The 17,331-nt window shown below is 41.6% G+C and overlaps 1 protein-coding gene and 1 long non-coding RNA gene across 2 annotated transcripts; one reads left to right on the forward strand and one right to left on the reverse strand.

Moving 5' to 3' along the window:
* The first annotated feature begins 571 nt into the window (after positions 1 to 571).
* On the forward strand, positions 572 to 17,173 carry mxra5a (matrix-remodelling associated 5a). The gene is made up of 8 exons (XM_088074331.1): positions 572 to 1,394; positions 3,019 to 3,251; positions 3,385 to 3,514; positions 4,303 to 4,693; positions 5,642 to 9,646; positions 10,625 to 11,543; positions 11,853 to 12,176; positions 13,627 to 17,173. Exons 2-8 carry the CDS (start codon positions 3,061 to 3,063, stop codon positions 15,215 to 15,217), a joined length of 7,551 nt encoding a protein of 2,516 aa, XP_087930457.1. The 5' UTR covers positions 572 to 1,394; positions 3,019 to 3,060; the 3' UTR covers positions 15,218 to 17,173.
* LOC148185531 (uncharacterized) lies at positions 3,356 to 5,794 on the reverse strand. The gene is made up of 2 exons (XR_015775852.1): positions 4,350 to 5,794; positions 3,356 to 3,508 (listed from the first exon to the last, which is right to left on the reverse strand). It is a non-coding gene; the product is annotated as an uncharacterized LOC148185531 (long non-coding RNA).
* Positions 17,174 to 17,331: the final 158 nt, after the last annotated feature.

Here is a 17,331-nt window from a genome sequence, read left to right on the forward strand (position 1 = left end):
TTAGAGTTGATTTCTTTCATTTTAAAAAAAAAAAAATAATTTTGATCATTTTGGATGTTTTTTTAGAGTCCTTTGTTTTCATAATTTCCTTTTTTTTAAAAATAATTTTGAGTTCGGGGTGTTTCTTTCCCTTTTTTAAAATAATTTAGAGGTTTTTTTTATTTTTAAAATAACTTTGATTATTTTGGATGTTTTTTTAGTCCTTTGTTTTAAAAAAATCCTTTTAAAAAATAATTTTGAGTTTGGGTTTTTTTTTCTTATTTTATCAGTTTGATTGTTTTAGATGTGTTTTTATTCATTAAAAAATAATTTAGAGTTACAGTGAGGTGAGTTTTTCTTTCTTTATTCATAATTTTGATTGTGATTTTTTTTAATACTTTTTAAAATATTTAGAGTTTTAGTGGGGTATTTTCTTCCCTTTTTTAAATAATTTTGAGTTTGGGGTGTTTTTTTTCTATTTTATATTATGTTTTTGATGGTTTCTTTTATTTTTTAAATGTTTTAATGGGGATTTTTTTTCCTTTTTTTTTTTTTAAAATGGATGTGTTTAATTTAAAGCTTTGGCGTTTTTTTTCTGTTTTATTAAAATAACTCTGTTTGGGGTGGGTTTTTATATTTTTGAAAGATTTATCTGCATGCATACTTTTACTTAAGTACATTTTCCAAATGCATTTTCACTGAAGTCCCATTTTCAATGCATGGCTTTTACTTCTAACAGAGTATCTCCACAGGCTGGTATTAGTACTTCTACTTAAGTAAACGACCTAAGAACTTCCTCCATCACTGAACACTTAAAGATGTCCCCATAAATCACTTTTCAGGGTCCTTTCAGTTCACCTCGGGCCCCAAACAAAGTCAGCAGCAGCTGTGATGCCACAATGTGTTCAGTTTGTTTAGCCTCAGATTTCTTCCTTCTGCTCAGCTGCTCCTTAAACTGTCAGCTTCTGAGCTTCTCTCATAGTTTCAAAATGACTCATCGGATCCGTCCCGGCAACATTAACCGAGCTTTCCTTCACACAGCAGCACAACAGCGTATTTGGCTGTATTACAGTATCCTTTTCATAGAGACCATTCACTCAAACTCTCTCCAGCCTCTTCTGTCCTCCAGAAAAACTTGTGGCTCCTCCTGTTGCGACTCTGAGAAGCTCCTTCACTCACTCCCAACTCGAGCTCCACGCAGCACGCTCACCCAAACTTTTCCTCTCAGGATTTTACCACAAAAACCAGCCTTCATTTTCATCTCTGTGTGGATTTTCACACACTTAAACAACACCAACTTTCTTTTTTTTCCCCCCCCTCTCTCTTCTAATTTTAAAGTGTACGCTTTCTGGATTTTATCCCCACTGAAATGGAATATGAGGAGCTCCCCAGAGAGAAGCTATCACCACTTTGAGGTAAGTGCATGTCTATCCTCTCCACGGTGATTTGAGCTGAAGTTATTAAATATTTTAGGGCGCACTTTGGCTGCAACCTTCGCTCCAGCGCGGTGTGCGCAATGGACCGAAGTCCATCCATTCATGCGGGGAGCAGCCCTGCAGCAAATTAAGTTTCCCTCTGACGGATTGTGACTGTCATCTGAAATTGTTTTACTCCAGTTCCAGTTTTATTTTTATTAGAATATTTTTTTTTTGCATGCTCTATTGCAGTGATACTCAATTAACTGGTCCCCAATAGGGTGCCAGGTGGTACCCCAAATATTTTTAAATTCGCAATTAAAATGAATTGTTGGGAATTGTTTTTTAGTATACATAAAGTACCAGAGTACATAAAATTAAAAGCATTAAATCTGAATTTCTTTATCAAAAAAAGTGTCAGTGGAGGAACCTGGAAACCCCAACAGAGGTCTTAGTCAGCAACTTAATGTCCTAAGATCCTAGAAATGTCCTGAAATGCTAGAAAACATCCTAAGATCCAACAAATGTCCTTAAATCTAAGAGCTGTCTGATAATCTTAGAAACATCCTAAAAAAAGAAATGTCCAAAATCCTGGAAATCAATCCTGGAAAACTGAGAAATGTCCTAAATTCATAGAAACGCCCTAAAATCCTGAATGTCTTAAAATCAGAGAAATGTCTGGAAATCCTAGAAATGCCCTAAATAAAAAATGCACTAAAATCCAAGAAATGGCCAAAATCCGAGAACTGTCCTAAAATCCTAGAAATGTCCTGAAATCCTAGAAACGTCCCTAAAAACCAAGTAATGTCATAAAATTCTAGACACATTCTTTAATCCTATAAATATCCTGAAATCCCAGAACTGTACTAAAATCATGGAAATGTCCTAAAATCCTAGAATTGTCCTGAAAGCCTATAACTGCATGGGAATTCAAGACATGTCCTGAAATCCTGCAAATGTCTTGAAATCACCAAAATGTCCTAAATAAAGAAATGTACTAAAATCCAAGAAATGTCCTAAAATCCTAGACACATCCTTAAATCCTACTAATGTCCTGAAATTGCTGAACTGTACTACAATCACGGAAACGCCCTAACATCCCAGAAATATCCTACAATCCTATAAATGTCCCAAAATCCTACAAATGTTCTAAGATCCCAGAAATGTCCTAAAATCCTAGAAATGTCCCAAAATCCTAGAAACGTTCTAAGATTCTAGAAATGTCCTAAAATCCTAGAAATGTCCCAAAATCCTAGAAACGTTCTAAGATTCTAGAAATGTCCTAAAATCCTAGAAATGTCCCAAAATCCTACAAATGTTGTAAGATCCTAGAAATGTCCTTAAATCCTAGAAATGTTCTAAGATCCTAGAAATGTCCTTAAATCCTAGAAATGTTCTAAGATCCTACAAATGTCCTAAAATCCTAGAAACGTTCTAAGATCCTAGAAATGTCCTAAAATCCTAGAAATGTTCAAAGATGCAAAAGTGACCCCCGAACAAACCCAGTTGAGTATCCCTGCTTTGTCACCTCTCCTCCCTTTGAAAAATGTCCTCAAAATGCAATACAAGAAAAATGCTAATAATCAATCAATAAATAATAAGAATGTGTTGCTGATTATAACAGCAGTTATCAGACGGGCAGTTGCAGTGAGCGCTCCTCTCTCGGATGAAGATGGACCCTCCCACCGTGTACGTCCTCCACACTCTGCTGTTGCTGATGATCCTGTCCCCGGTTGTCTCAGTCCCCTGTCCCCGGTCCTGCTCCTGCCCCCAGCCCTCTGAGCTCCACTGCACCTTCCGCTCCCTCACCACCTTCCCAGTCGCCGTCAGCAAACACGTGGAGCGCATCAACCTGGGGTCAGTCCAGTTATCAGTCAATTATTTTGTTATACTGTCCCTGGTTGGATTTGGCTCTCAATGTGTAAGAAAAGGATTTGACGCAATGCATGTTGTCTTATAAATGGGTTTAATGTTTATTTTATTGTTTCAGATTCAACAGCATTAATAAGATTACGGAGAAATCGCTGGCTGGTCTGAGGAAGTTGGAGCTTCTGATGGTGCACGGGAACGACATCCACAGTTTACCCCACGGAGCGTTCAGGGACCTCGCCTCACTGCAGGTACGAATCAGTGAATGTATCAAAATGTATTTAAAAGTATAAGCATATATATATACATTTCATATACATTTTTTAAAAAACTTTTTTTGTTTTTTACGGAAGCCCCTGAGGGGCAAGTGAGAATTTTTTTTCCAAGATTCATTTTCTAAGTAAAAAAAAATAAAAAAAATAAAAAAAATAAATGTTTTTTTTGTGAAAAAACAACAATTTTTTGCACAAAAAAAACTGTGAGAAAAAATTTTTTTCACTCAATTTCACACATGAAATATATATATATATATATATATATATATATATATATATATATATTTATTTATTTTTTTTAACTTAGCAGAAAAAAATGTTCTCACTGCCCTTAGGTAATTTTCTTGGTTTTTTTTTTGGTTTTTTTTGCTAATTTTGGGGCCATGTCTTGTTAAGTTGCTCATTTCCTTCTCACCATATTTTTGAAAAAAAAAATTAAAAAATATATCAAACCAATTTGCTCAGGTTTTAAACGGTTAAGAGCAACAAAAGTGACACTTATTTTGAAAACTCCAGAGAGAAGACTCTAAGGCACTCCCTGGCACAGTCATGATAGACCTTAAAAACACTCCTGCGTGTTTCGGCATGCAAGGATTCATCAGGGAGTTAAAAAGAGACACTTAATTTAAACATTTAAAGATCATAGATTCCAGTGTACTAAAACACTAAATCCTTAAGTCTGCAATCGTGGTGGTTTGGCAGCGGCAGATGATGTCATGATTACTAATGATGACTTTCTGTCTCCTTGTGGCTCATTGTTTTAGATGTTGAAGATGAGTTACAACAAGCTGACAGAGATCGACAGACACACCTTTCAGGGTTTGTGGTCCTTGGCCCGGTTACACCTGGACCACAACCGACTGGAGTTCATCCACCCGGACACCTTCCAGGGCCTCGCCTCCCTGCGGCTGCTGCAGCTGGAGGGCAACCGGCTCCAGCAGCTGCACCCCGCCACCTTCACCACCTTCACCCTGATGGGACACTTCCTTGTGTCCACTCTGAGACACCTATATCTGTCAGACAACGGGCTCACGTCACTGTCCTCCAGGCTGTTGGCGACCATGCCTCAGCTCGAGAACCTGTACCTCCATGGGAACCCCTGGACATGCGACTGCAACATGAGGTGGTTCCATGAGTGGGAGAAAAGCTCACCAGGTTAGAAATTACATCTCTATACTGTATTTTTATCAGACCTTTCGTCATTCTTGTGGTTTAAGGGGTTTTAAGTCATACTTCAAAGCAGTGATACTCAACTTGTGGCCCAAAAAAGTGATTTATACTGGGAATTGATTTTGAACTGAGGTGCCAGAGTGCATGAAAATATATAAAAATAGAGCTTGTTTATCAAAAAAGTGCCAGTGGAGGATCTCCCTCAACAACCGAAAGAAGTCCTAGCTAAGCCCATGTTATCCTAAAATCCTTAAAATGCTAAAATCCTAGAAATCTTCAGAAACATCCCAAAAGCCTAGAAATATCCTAAAAACTGAGAAATGTTCTAAAATCCTAGAAACCTTTTAGAATTATAGAAACTTCCTAGAATCCGAGAAATGTTCTGAAATCCTATAAAAGTCCTGGGATCCTTGAATCATCTGAAATCCCAAAAATTTTCGAAATTACTAGAAATTTCCTGGAATCCGAGCAATGTCCTAAAATCTGACAAATGTGCTAAGATCCCAGAAACCTGCAAAAGTTCTAGCAACATCCTTAAGTCCCCAAAATGTGAATGAAATCCTAGAAATGTCCGAAAATCATACAATCCTAAATATACTAAAAACCTCGAAACACACTAAAATCTTAGAAACATCTTAAAATCCTGAAATCCCAGAAACTGGAGTAAAATTCTAGAAATATTCTAAAATCCTAGAAACGTCCTTAAATCCAAGACAAAAATACCCAGAAATGTCCTAAAATACTAGAGACATGTATAGGGCTGCTGCAATTGGCCCCTGGCCTCCTCTCATTTTGCAAAATTGGCCCTCAAGTTCCGTCCACTGCTTTAGAGTGTTTCCAATGAATTATATTCATGTGAACATTGAAAGACAATATTTCAAGACTGCTCCAAGGTCTTATTTAGTAGCTTTGTGGGTTTTTTTTTTTCCCCAGGAGTCTTGAAATGTAAAAAGGACCGGGCTCTTCCAGGAGGCCAGCTGTGTCCCATGTGCTCCTCTCCCAGGCATCTTCTGAGAAAGGAGCTCCAAGATTTGGAGAACCTGGTCTGCAGCAGCCCTATCATCAGCTCTCCTGACAGGGATTCCCCACCTGATGATGTCGATAGTGAGGTAACAACCATGGAGGACTTCAGGGAACCATTTGGAAACATCTCTCTTGGCCTATCGGACGAACATGGAAACGAGGTGGATCTAAAGTGTGTCGTTGGCGAGCCAAGAGAGCTTACCAAAATCAACTGGGAGCAGATTGACCAGCTCCAGCTAGCATCCAACATCACTTTGTCAGTGGATCTCGAATGCCCTGTTGATAGAGAAAAGTACGAGCAACTATGGAGGCTAATCGCATACTACAGCAGTGTCCCAGCCCACTTACAAAGGGGCGTTATGCTCACAAAAGACCCTCATCCAACCTATGTGTACAGACAGGACTCTGACAAGGATGCCCAGTACTACACAGGTGTTAAAGCTAACATCATGGCCCAGCCAGAGTGGCTGATGCAAACATCTGCAGACCTTCAACTGAATAGACTTCAGTCATCAGCCAAGATGGTAAAACTGACCCTGAGCACGGACTTCTCAGAGACAGTGGAGACAGAGCTGGTGCGTAGACAGAGGAGGACATGGGTTATGATCGAGTCAACGAACACGACCCGTAAAGTGTTGAGTGCTATCCTGGGACGTCCCAGTCAAATGGACTGTAACGTGCAAAGTTCTGACCAAGCAGTCATCCACTGGATGCTGCCAGATGGCTCCAAGGTGGAGGCACCGTACAGCAGTGCAGACAACAGAGTGTCTGTGTCCAGTGATGGACAACTGGTCTTTAAAGCTGTCAGCCATACAGACACTGGAATTTACTACTGCATAGCAAAGGTTCATGGAGACCTTGCTGTTTTGCCATTTTATCTGACAGTGCAGGAATCCTCCAGCCCTCCACCAGGAGAGGATGCCTCAACTGTCCAAGGATTTGCAGGGAGTCCTATTTCCCTGCCTTGCACGGCATCTGGTTCCCCTGATGCTGAAATTAACTGGATTCTACCAAACAGCAACATAGTGGGTTTCCAAACCAACTCCTCCAGAGCTTTGGTTTATTCCAACGGCACTTTACATATCCCACAGACTCAGCTACTGGACAATGGTTTTTATAGATGCATTGCCATTAACCAACACGGTGTGGATACACTGGCTACAAAAGTTACTCTGGTCCGCCGCAAAGGGCCGATAAGGCCTCTCAGGAAGTTTCAAGTAAGACCTCAGTCAGCATCAGGGATCAACACACAGATAAAAGTCCAAACAGAGGATGCAGAGGAGGCATCAGGGGACTTTGAGGTTACTCAAGTGGGGCCTCCAATGAGCCGCTTGGATCCTTCAAGAAGGAGATTCCCAGGAGGTGTGCCCCCTGGCAGGAGGGGCGTCCATCCATCAAGGAACATGTTGCGGAGGCCGGCGGTGAATCGGAAACCAACAGTGTCACGTGTCGAAGACAGGAAGAATGTAGTCGAGAACAGGAGAAAGATTAATATGTCAAAGAGTAAAATAGACCCGGAGAAATGGGCGGATATTTTGGCAAAGATTAGAGATCGAAATACTCAAAATACTGTGACCCCACTCCCAGTTCAGCATACAACTGAGGGAAAACCGTCAGAGCAGACAACACAGTCACAAGATACTCCTGAGGGATCATCAGATGGAATGACTTTGCAGGAAAAAGAGGGTCAGGATTATTTCACAACGCAAACTCCAGCACAATATACACAAATACAAATGAACAAACACAACACACAAAGCCAAGGCACACATGTGAATTCTAATAACTACAACACACAGGATATGACATCAAGCAGTCAGCACACACACGGCAGATCTGTTACAGCAGAGCCTCACACAATAAAGACCGCGCACAATGCACAGCACACAACCCAAGATACAAACTTGGATCTACACACAACTTCAAACAGTGTATTTTTCCTCCCACAGACCACATCTGTTCCCCTACACGCTGTCACTTTCTGGCAGGCTAACACAAACACTGCAAGCAGCAGGACTACATTTTCTCAACAAGAAAGCCATAGCACAAATACAGATGTCGATGGAGTCAAAACAGCTGATGAGTCCAAAGAGAGAAGGGAGAATATGGATAGACCAAAAGTTGTTGCCAGCTCTAATAATGATGGAGAACTCTCTTCAAGGGGAAGTCAAATTATCTCCTCGGTCAACCCCAATGAATCAGAGACAAGCCAAGAGGAAAGTGGAAAATATCTCAGCGCAACAACATCGCAGCCATATACTCGGCCAAAAGACACAAAATTTCCTGATTTGCAAAGTCAAGCAATGCTCACAACAGTTTCTCTAACTACTGCACCCAACGTAACCAGGAGGAGGGGCTCTGAAGGACCCCGACAACCCAACTCCAGGAGAAGGAATGGGGGTCGGCGCAGAAGGCCAAACAGAAGGAAACAAAAGCCAAGTAAATCCACCCAGTTTATAGTCACCACACCTGCAAATGATCTCTTAGCAACAGTCACGACCACTGACTCCACACCGCTAAAAATAGACCCATTAGAAGTTACAACAGCCAATTTCAATACCACTGTTCCATTCAGCAGCAGCCAAGCGGCGTCATCAGGCAGACTGAGTCATGAAGAGAGCACAGTCTCAGGGCTTGACGATGAGGCCGCCACCAAACCGGCTTCTCCCAATGAAACAAACGACAGCCATCCAACCCCGGCCAAACCGCTATTCATAAGCACATCAGCGGCACCATCGTTTCCAACAACCCCTCCAGGAGTGGGTCACGGAAAGACAAGTTCTCAAACAGCCTTGGGAATCTCAGAGAGTGTATCTCCTCCGGAACGCTTGCTCACATTAAACACTCAGCAGGGGTTTACGGGTAGTCCTCTTCCACCTGTTAAACCCTCAGAGGAGACACAAAGGGCAAGCGTTACAGGAGACCTTGGACCTACGCCACGCTCTGACAGTTCCTCAGCGGGTTCACTCATTGTAACGCAAGTGCAAACAGATGTCGGGGAGAATCAATCAGACCATCAATACACAGCAACGGAAAAGGGTGAAGATGTCCTTTTGAGAGAGACTGACATGGATTTATCACCGCTGCCAGCCCCATTCGCCTCAGCTGCTTCCTTGATCGAGCATGAAATCGAGGAAACTTCCAGATACAATTCAAGTGGCTTCGTTACGACACTGAGCATGCCTTTTCAGGGTGATTTGGACACAGAACAGTTTACCACAAATACACCTACAGTGCCTGAAAGATCTTATCATAGTTCAAGTCAAAATCAAACCACAAGCAGTGAGTCCGAGGTAGGTCAGCACTTCAACTTACGAATCGGTGTTGATGCATCTTCCACGAGTATTGTCATCACAACTCCTCCTTATACGACTTCTTCAAGGCCTGATACTGTGATCCCATCTAGAGTAATACCACATACCACACTTCCCGAAACCACAGCAGCCAAAATAGGCCCTACATCGAAGGCCAACACTCAGGAGACCCCCAAGGTCAACAACCTTCCAGACAGTGAAGACCAAAAAATCCAACCAAGTACCACATCAGATTCTGGAAGAACATCAGTCGTCCATCCTGTAACCCAGTCAGATGATCACAAACTGTCTCTATTTATTAGTCCAACTTCCTCAGCTCTAAATGTGACCAGCGGGCAGACAATCAAGCACACGGCCACTCCAGCCCCAACAATTACTGTAATCCAAACCGATCCATTCAAAGGGGGACTCCTAACAAGCACTCAGGATGTGCCCAGAAAGCACCAGCTACCTGGACGGGGATCTGTTCCAAGAGGGAAGCCAAGGATAACGAAGAGTAATTTCCAGACTTTCAGTGTGGAAGCTGAAACAGATGCTCAGCTTCCCTGTGAGCCGCAGGGTGAGCCAATGCCCTTCCTGTCATGGACTAAAGTTGCCAGTGGTATGTATGACTCAACCTCATAACATGTTACGTACATTCTCAGGACAGCCTTTTAACTTCCTTCTATGCAAACTCTTGGGAAAATGGAAATAATTATTAAACTGCATACTGCCGAGGAGCCCACAGAGTATATTTTTATCCATGGTCTGCTTTATTAAAGCTTCCAGTGAGCACTGGTTATAAATTATGGATATAAATCATCACTATTATGCAGACTACTACAACTAATTTGCGTAGTTAGACATTAATCATCAGTAAAGATGTTTTTCAATGTTCACAGCCTCAAAAATAGATGGAGATTGATCAAAAGTGAACAACTTTTTATTGTTTGTTTCAAGCTACTTTGATATGAATATATGAGATACATATGAAATATGAATTTCAGAGGTTTAAAATATGTGTTTCACAGTGTGACAGTTCCTTTGGCTCCTACTCTAAACAGCATCCCATGTAAAAGCTCCAGCTTCAAAGATTATAACTGTAAAAACTAGAGAATTCGATTTCTGACGAAACTGCGAGTGTGAATGCTCAGTGTTGAAAAGTTGATGCTGCACTGCAATGCCTGCTTAAACGAGTAAGCAGAAGATGAAGTAGTTGGAATAACTAGAGCTATGAATGAAATTTTAAATAGTACCAATGATGTAAAAAATACTATGTGGAATATGTTAAAGCTTGTTGAAAATCTAACGCCACACTGCAGTGCTTACTTCTTAAAATATTACTGTAGATTAAAAGCAAAATTTTTGTAACAGAAAGTAAAAAAGATAATTTATGACAAGCTTCAGTAGTATTTTTCAAATAAAAAGTATGGATTTCTATGTAAGATAAGGTACCCACAAAAACTGTCTTTGTGTACACCTTATGAATACTACGCCCAGTTTCACCTACAGTCTAATATTTGTCTTTTCTCAATTCAGTACTTCTTGGCCTTAAAAAACCTTTTTCATACCTGAAATCTCTCTCTTTCCATTCATATAGGGGCAAGTATTGCTCAGAACACCAGGGTCCAAAGGTTTGAGGTCTATCCCAATGGTACATTAATCATAAGAAACACACAGCCCACAGACGGGGGCCAGTATCTCTGCACAGTCCAGAACCAGTACGGCACGGACAAGATGCTTGTCAACCTTGTGGTCCTGTCTCAGCACCCGCGGGTCCTCCAGCCTCGGCATAGAGACATAACTGTGCCTCTAGGAGGCCAAGTTGATTTGGAGTGTAATGTTGAGGGGCACCCTACACCTCGAGTCACGTGGGTGCTCCCTAACCATGTCCACGTGGCTGCTGCCCAGTTTGGTGTTGCCCCTCAGCAGCGTGTGGCCTTCTTGAGTAATGGAACGCTCCGGATCAACCAGGCAACTCACGCAGACAGAGGGATTTATAAGTGCATTGGCAGCAGTGCAGCTGGAGCCGACACAGTCTCAGTCCGCCTTTATGTGTCGGTGTTGCCACCTGTGATCCAGCAGACACAACATGAGAACACCACCCTTCCAGAGGGCAGCACCGCCTACATTCACTGCACCGCCACAGGTGCCCCTCAGCCTGTCATCCGCTGGATGACACCTGATGGCGTACAGCTCACCGCTTCCCAGTTTGTGACTGGACGCAACCTTTTTGTCTTCCCCAATGGGACCCTGTACATACGGGGGTTTGGCCAAGGAAATGCTGGAAGATACGAATGCTCAGCGAGTAACGCAGTGGCATCCAGAAGGAGAACAGTTATCTTAGGCATAAGGAAGAATCCCACCTCTGCCAAGGCCAGTATCACGTCTTCGTCCCCCCATAGAACAGATGTGATTTATGGGGGGAGGCTGCTCCTCAACTGTGTGGCAACAGGAGGGCCGGAGCCAAGGATCATCTGGAGGACACCCTCTAAAAAGCTGGTGGATGCTCAGTACAGGTAATGAACTTAAAAGCAAATTAGTCATTTTTCCACATTAACTATGTACATTTTGGCCCAATGCCCTCTTTGACCATCTTAAACTGGTCAAGCTGGTTTTTTTTTAGCAGGGTTATGCACTGTTGTTGGCTTCTGATGGTGTATTGAGTGGCATCCCATTTCCTAGGTTACGATTTCAAACCCTAATGACTCTGCCGTTTTGAAGGGCCACTAAGTGAAGGACACTCCAAAACTCATCATAGGAAGAGACTTGGGATTGGGCTTTTATTAATATCCTCTGAATGCTATTTTTTCTATAATTTTTTGCAGTTTTGACCCCAGGATCAAGGTCTTCCCCAATGGCACTCTAACCGTTCATTCAGTGACCAACAAGGACAGTGGTGACTACCTGTGTGTGGCACGTAACAAGTTGGGGGATGATTACGTTCTACTGCGGGTCGACGTGTTGACCAAGCCAGCCAAGATTGAGCAGAAGCAGCAGAGGTCCAGTCAGGAGGTGGTGTATGGTGGAGACCTGAAGGTGGACTGTGTGGCCTCTGGTCTCCCCAATCCTGAGATCAGCTGGGCGCTGCCAGATGGTACCATGGTCAACCCGGTGAAACAAAGAGATGCTAGCGGGGGACGCACTCGCAGGTACAAGCTGCTTAAAAGGAGGGAATCTTGAAATAATGACGAAAATTGCTAAAAGTTATCTTCATAGGTCTGTATCAAGAGACTGAGCTCTGGTGGTGCATGCTGTGCACTACATTCCAGTTTAATAGAAAGAGGAGTATCTATATTCGTGATGGTATTGAAAAACTGATACCGCCCAAGCCTAGGGTAAGACTTTAGTTTTTAGTTTTAGTTTTTCACTTGTAGACTTCAAAGTGTAACCAACTGTAACACTGAACTGATTTGGCATATAAATCCAATTATGTTGGAATACCAGTTTACTTTTATATCAATAACTTCTTACTTCTTCTCAATAAGTCTTATGTTATATTAAATTTGTGAAGAATGTTTTTTTCACATACCCCCAATGCATCCAATAACTGAGAAAATTCTAGATATGAATTAAAATTAAAGGAAATCATTTAATCCAGTCGTATTCACAGATTTCCAATGGGAAGGGGGACCTAAAAGTCAAACTTATCTGTGCTTCCTTCAAAGTCAGATTCTATTGACAATTTTACGTGGCTTAACATGGGAGCTGGTCTACAGCCTTCAATGATTTGTGCAAATTCAAGAAAGTCACATAACTAATTGATCACACTTTGCTAGTGGTGTTCCTAAAATACTCTTAAGCTTTGCTCATTTGTTGTAGTTATCAATACACCTGCAATTGATTATTTGAAGAGTCATTAGAAGTGCCTATATGTCCATATCACTTATTGGAACTACTCCTTGACTCAGCACTACAGTGTCAGCTCACCACCTAAAGATTAATGATTCTTCACTTCCACAGAAAATTACTTCAAGGAGCAATTTTGGCATGTGCTGCAACAATACGAAACCCCCCTCCGTATTTCAGTGTTATTTATTGTTCCCTGCCATAACACATTGAACATGCTGTAAATAGTACATGTCAGTCTATTAAGGTTGGGAAACAAAACGTGTTTCTTTCTGACACACAATAGCTGACTGAACTCATGAGAAAAGGCTGACAGAACATCAGTTCCTTTGTTGACATCTGTTTCAAAAAGCCTTGAAGATACACTACATGCATGCAAATAACTGCACTACCGAGACAGTTCTTGGAAAACGAACACCAAAGGAAGCATTTTGTTATTTTCTTTTGTTTTTGTGGTACAAAAACCAAGTGCTACAATGGTTGATTTCCAAATATTAAAAACCACATAATTGCGTATTATCATAAATGTTGTATTTAATTGCATTTCAGTTCAAATTCAGTTTAAAGATTTGCTGTTTATTTTTTTATCATGGAATTTTCAAGGTGAACAATTAATTAAAAATACAGGGACCAAATCTCTTTTAGTCAAACAAATTGACAAGTGTTCAATGCACAAAATGCACAACTCTTAACTGACAGCTTCAGTCATGAAAGTGTTCAATATTTCTCTCCATTTCTCTTTCTGAACTCTAGATATGTGGTGTTTGACAATGGGACACTGTACTTCAACCACGTAGGCATGCCAGAAGAAGGTGATTACACCTGCTACGCCGAGAACCAACTTGGCAAAGACGAAATGAAGGTTAGAGTCAAAGTTAAGGCTGCAACTTCCCCGCCAAAAATCCAGGATAAAGACCAAAAGATCGTCAAGGTTTTCTATGGGGAGACCGTCACTTTAAGATGTCACGCCAAAGGGGAACCAATGCCAGTCATCACATGGATATCCCCTACGAACAGAGTCATCTCCCCTGCGTTAGACAAATACCAGGTGCTGGATGACGGGACATTGGTGGTGCAAAAGGTGCAGCGCTTTGATGGAGGTAACTACACCTGCATGTCCAGGAATAAAGCAGGACAAGACCATAAAGTTGTCAGGCTTGAGGTCCTAGTAACATCTCCAGTGATCAACGGGTTAAGAGGAACTGCCAATGCCATGAAGGTGACTGCAGTCCAGGATCAGCAGAAGCTGTTGGACTGTGTAGCAAAGGGAACCCCCACCCCTCGCATCATGTGGGTTCTACCAGGAAATGTGATCCTTCCAGCTCCATACTACAGCAACAGAATGACAGTTCACCAAAACGGTACCTTGGAAATCCGATCAGCCAAAGGAACGGACTCGGGGCAGTTGGCATGCATCGCTCGTAATGAGGGAGGGGAGGTCAAGCTGATGGTGAGCTTGGACGTGAAGGACGTTGTTGAAAGGCCACAAATTAGAGGTCCAAAAACAGATAGCCTTTCGCTGACTGTTGGGAATGCCATGACTTTGAATTGCTCCTTTGAGGGTTCGACATTACCTCACGTGACTTGGATCTTACCCAGTGGAACGCCTTTGCAAAGCGGAGCTCGGTTCTCTAAGTTTTTTCACAAGCCCGATGGCTCTTTGGTCATCAGCAACCCCTCTGTTGCTGAGATTGGTATGTACCGGTGTCTGGGGCGTAATTCCCGAGGGCTTGTAGAGCGTACAATCACACTGTCCCCGGGAAAAAAGCCAGAGATCAACCACCGATACAACTCTCCTGTCAGCGTCATGATTGGGGACGGACTTTTGCTTCACTGTCTAACAAGTGGCGAACCTCACAGACTAACATGGACACTACCCAGTGGGGTTGTTCTAAACAGGCCGCAGAGAGCTGGACGATATACTGTCCTGCCGAATGGGACACTTGCCATCCAACAAGTATCAGTCTATGATCGAGGGTCCTACGTTTGCCGAGCTGCAAATGAGTATGGCAGCTCTCAGCTTTCTGTATCAGTAATCGTAATTGCATACCCGCCTCGAATTACCAACGGCCCTCCCTCTGTGACTTTTGCAAAACGTGGAGTTGCTGTTCAGTTGAACTGCGTAGCAACTGGGATCCCCAGAGTGGAGGTAGCATGGGAAACACCCGACAAAACCCGCTTGGCTGTCAGTGCACAGCCACGCCTTTTTGGAAACAAGTACCTCCATCCACAAGGTTCCCTTATCATCCAGAATCCTTCCCTGAGAGACGCTGGTGTCTATCGATGTACAGCTAGGAATGCCATTGGTGTAGACTCTAAAGCTACCAATCTCAATGTTTTCTGAAGAATTTCACTGTTCATCATGGTCCATTGCCATGCCGTATGCCCAAGCAACTGCCTACTTAAAAGCAGCTAATGTTTTTAAAGATTAAAATGTTACAAAAACTGCTGTCACACTGATGGAATAATGAGTTGATTAAAACCTGCAGTACTTTGAGTGTGTGCTGTATAGATGCAAAAAGTTGATGATATTTTGTGCACCATAGTTTCCACTTTTTGTGTATAATCCACTAGAAATTAACAAGCAGCCCTCCCATTTTGAGCATTAAAACACTTGCTGAAGAAATGCTCATCGTGAAAAGCAGACTACAATTGGTTTGATATAGTCATGTTCCAGCTTGCTTCTGTCTTTGTGTTACATAATTTTAACATTGTTGCTTGTAAATGGTTGTAATGTAGTTTTGGATATGTGTCAGTTAATTTTTGCAACTTTGGGATAATGATACTTCCTTTGAGCTCTACAGCACATTACCCTTTATCAATTTACAAGTAATAATTACACCATAATTAATAACTGTAAAATAATTGGCACCTCATCCCATAAGGTAATGCCACGAATGAATAGTTGTAGTATTTTATTACTGGGACAAAAACCATGATAAACTTATATATATATTTCAAATCACTCAGGGAGGTGGGGCATACAATAAACCAAGTGTCTATTTTTCAAAATAACAACCAATCAGGTCACAACTACTGCTTTTCTGTGGCATCACCTCATGGATGACAACTCTATTAAATGTACATAGGTCACAAAGCGCAGGCCTATTTATTTACCAGTTATTATATGAGATGACAGTAAATATCAATGCACAAATTACTGTTACACTGGGTTCACACTGGATGCATTACGGCCACAAAGTACATCAATTTTCCACAGGGTGGCGGCCGTTTGCTTTCAGTGCTCAAGCTATGCAGTCGGTATAAATGCTATATTAGATATGATATGACTATTTGATCATGGTAAATTATAAATCATGTATCAAGTGCTTCCACAATGCTTGTTAGTTGTGGCTAAACAGATAGAGAGCAAAAAGCGGACACAGACAGATAGGCACACAAGCAAGCAGGGACAGAGCTCTCTGTGTGATTATGAAAGGAGCAATTGCTGCTGACGGGCACAGAGAAATCTCCTGGTGTGAACAGCCAGGCGACGACAACAATTAACATACTGGGGCACTTACTTGCCCTGTGTGAACCCAACATTAGGAGGTAGGCATCCAGGTCGTAATTTGAGAATTCAAGCAAATTTGCCCAAGTTTCAAACCTACAAAGAAGCCGATACAGCTGTTTAAGGGTGCATCTCAGAAAGACCAAAGGATATCACATGCCAAGGCGCGTAAGAAGGCATCCATATTTAACAACCGAATGAGAAGCATTGAAACTAAAGACAAACAAAATGACATCACGCTCTGCCTCTATAAGCTCCACTCAAGGTGTTTCACATTAAAGTCATTGATCCTTTGGTTGAACCTCTCTTGATCAGTAAGCAAATTACTTTCTGTAGCATTTTCAGCTGTATATGTACCCTTTCTTTAACAACACAGTACAGCTGCTTCTGACAGTGACAGACATCGTCAAGCTGTAAAGAAATGCATAACTTCTCATTTTCTAACTAGGAAATATTGTTTAACTTAATTCCAGAATTGATCGAAAATATGTGTAATGTTGCTCTGTTCTTTTTTAAAGGTAGATTTATTTTTTCTCCAAATCTGAGACATCAGTTTGTGCCTTTCATAAATGTCTTTTAAGTATTTTCTGTGTGTTTCCATAACTGGATCTATTTCAATAAGTGATTGTTTCCTGCTCTTAGCAGTGTGCATCATTTTGGAATCCGCCTATGAAAAGGCTGACGCAGGTTTTATGTCCTCATTTGTAAATTATTTTGTCTTTGACAGACTGTGATGCAATGCAATTTTCCCTTCATTTTAATAAAACATTTTCACCTGTTTTTACTACACTCAGAGTCAAAAAAGAACTTTTCTATTGCTGAAACCAGGGAAGCAAGAGATTGGTAAATGACTCAAGAATGTTTGTCACTGCACTATAAATGACACCCATAACTGAGAATAACTTAGAAATTGTAGTATTTGCCAAAAATCTTGCGACTTCATATAC

Source organism: Plectropomus leopardus, chromosome 24 (assembly GCF_026936395.1).
Source record: "Plectropomus leopardus strain MGB_pleo_1.0 chromosome 24, ASM2693639v1, whole genome shotgun sequence".
NCBI lineage: Eukaryota > Metazoa > Chordata > Actinopteri > Perciformes > Serranidae > Plectropomus > Plectropomus leopardus.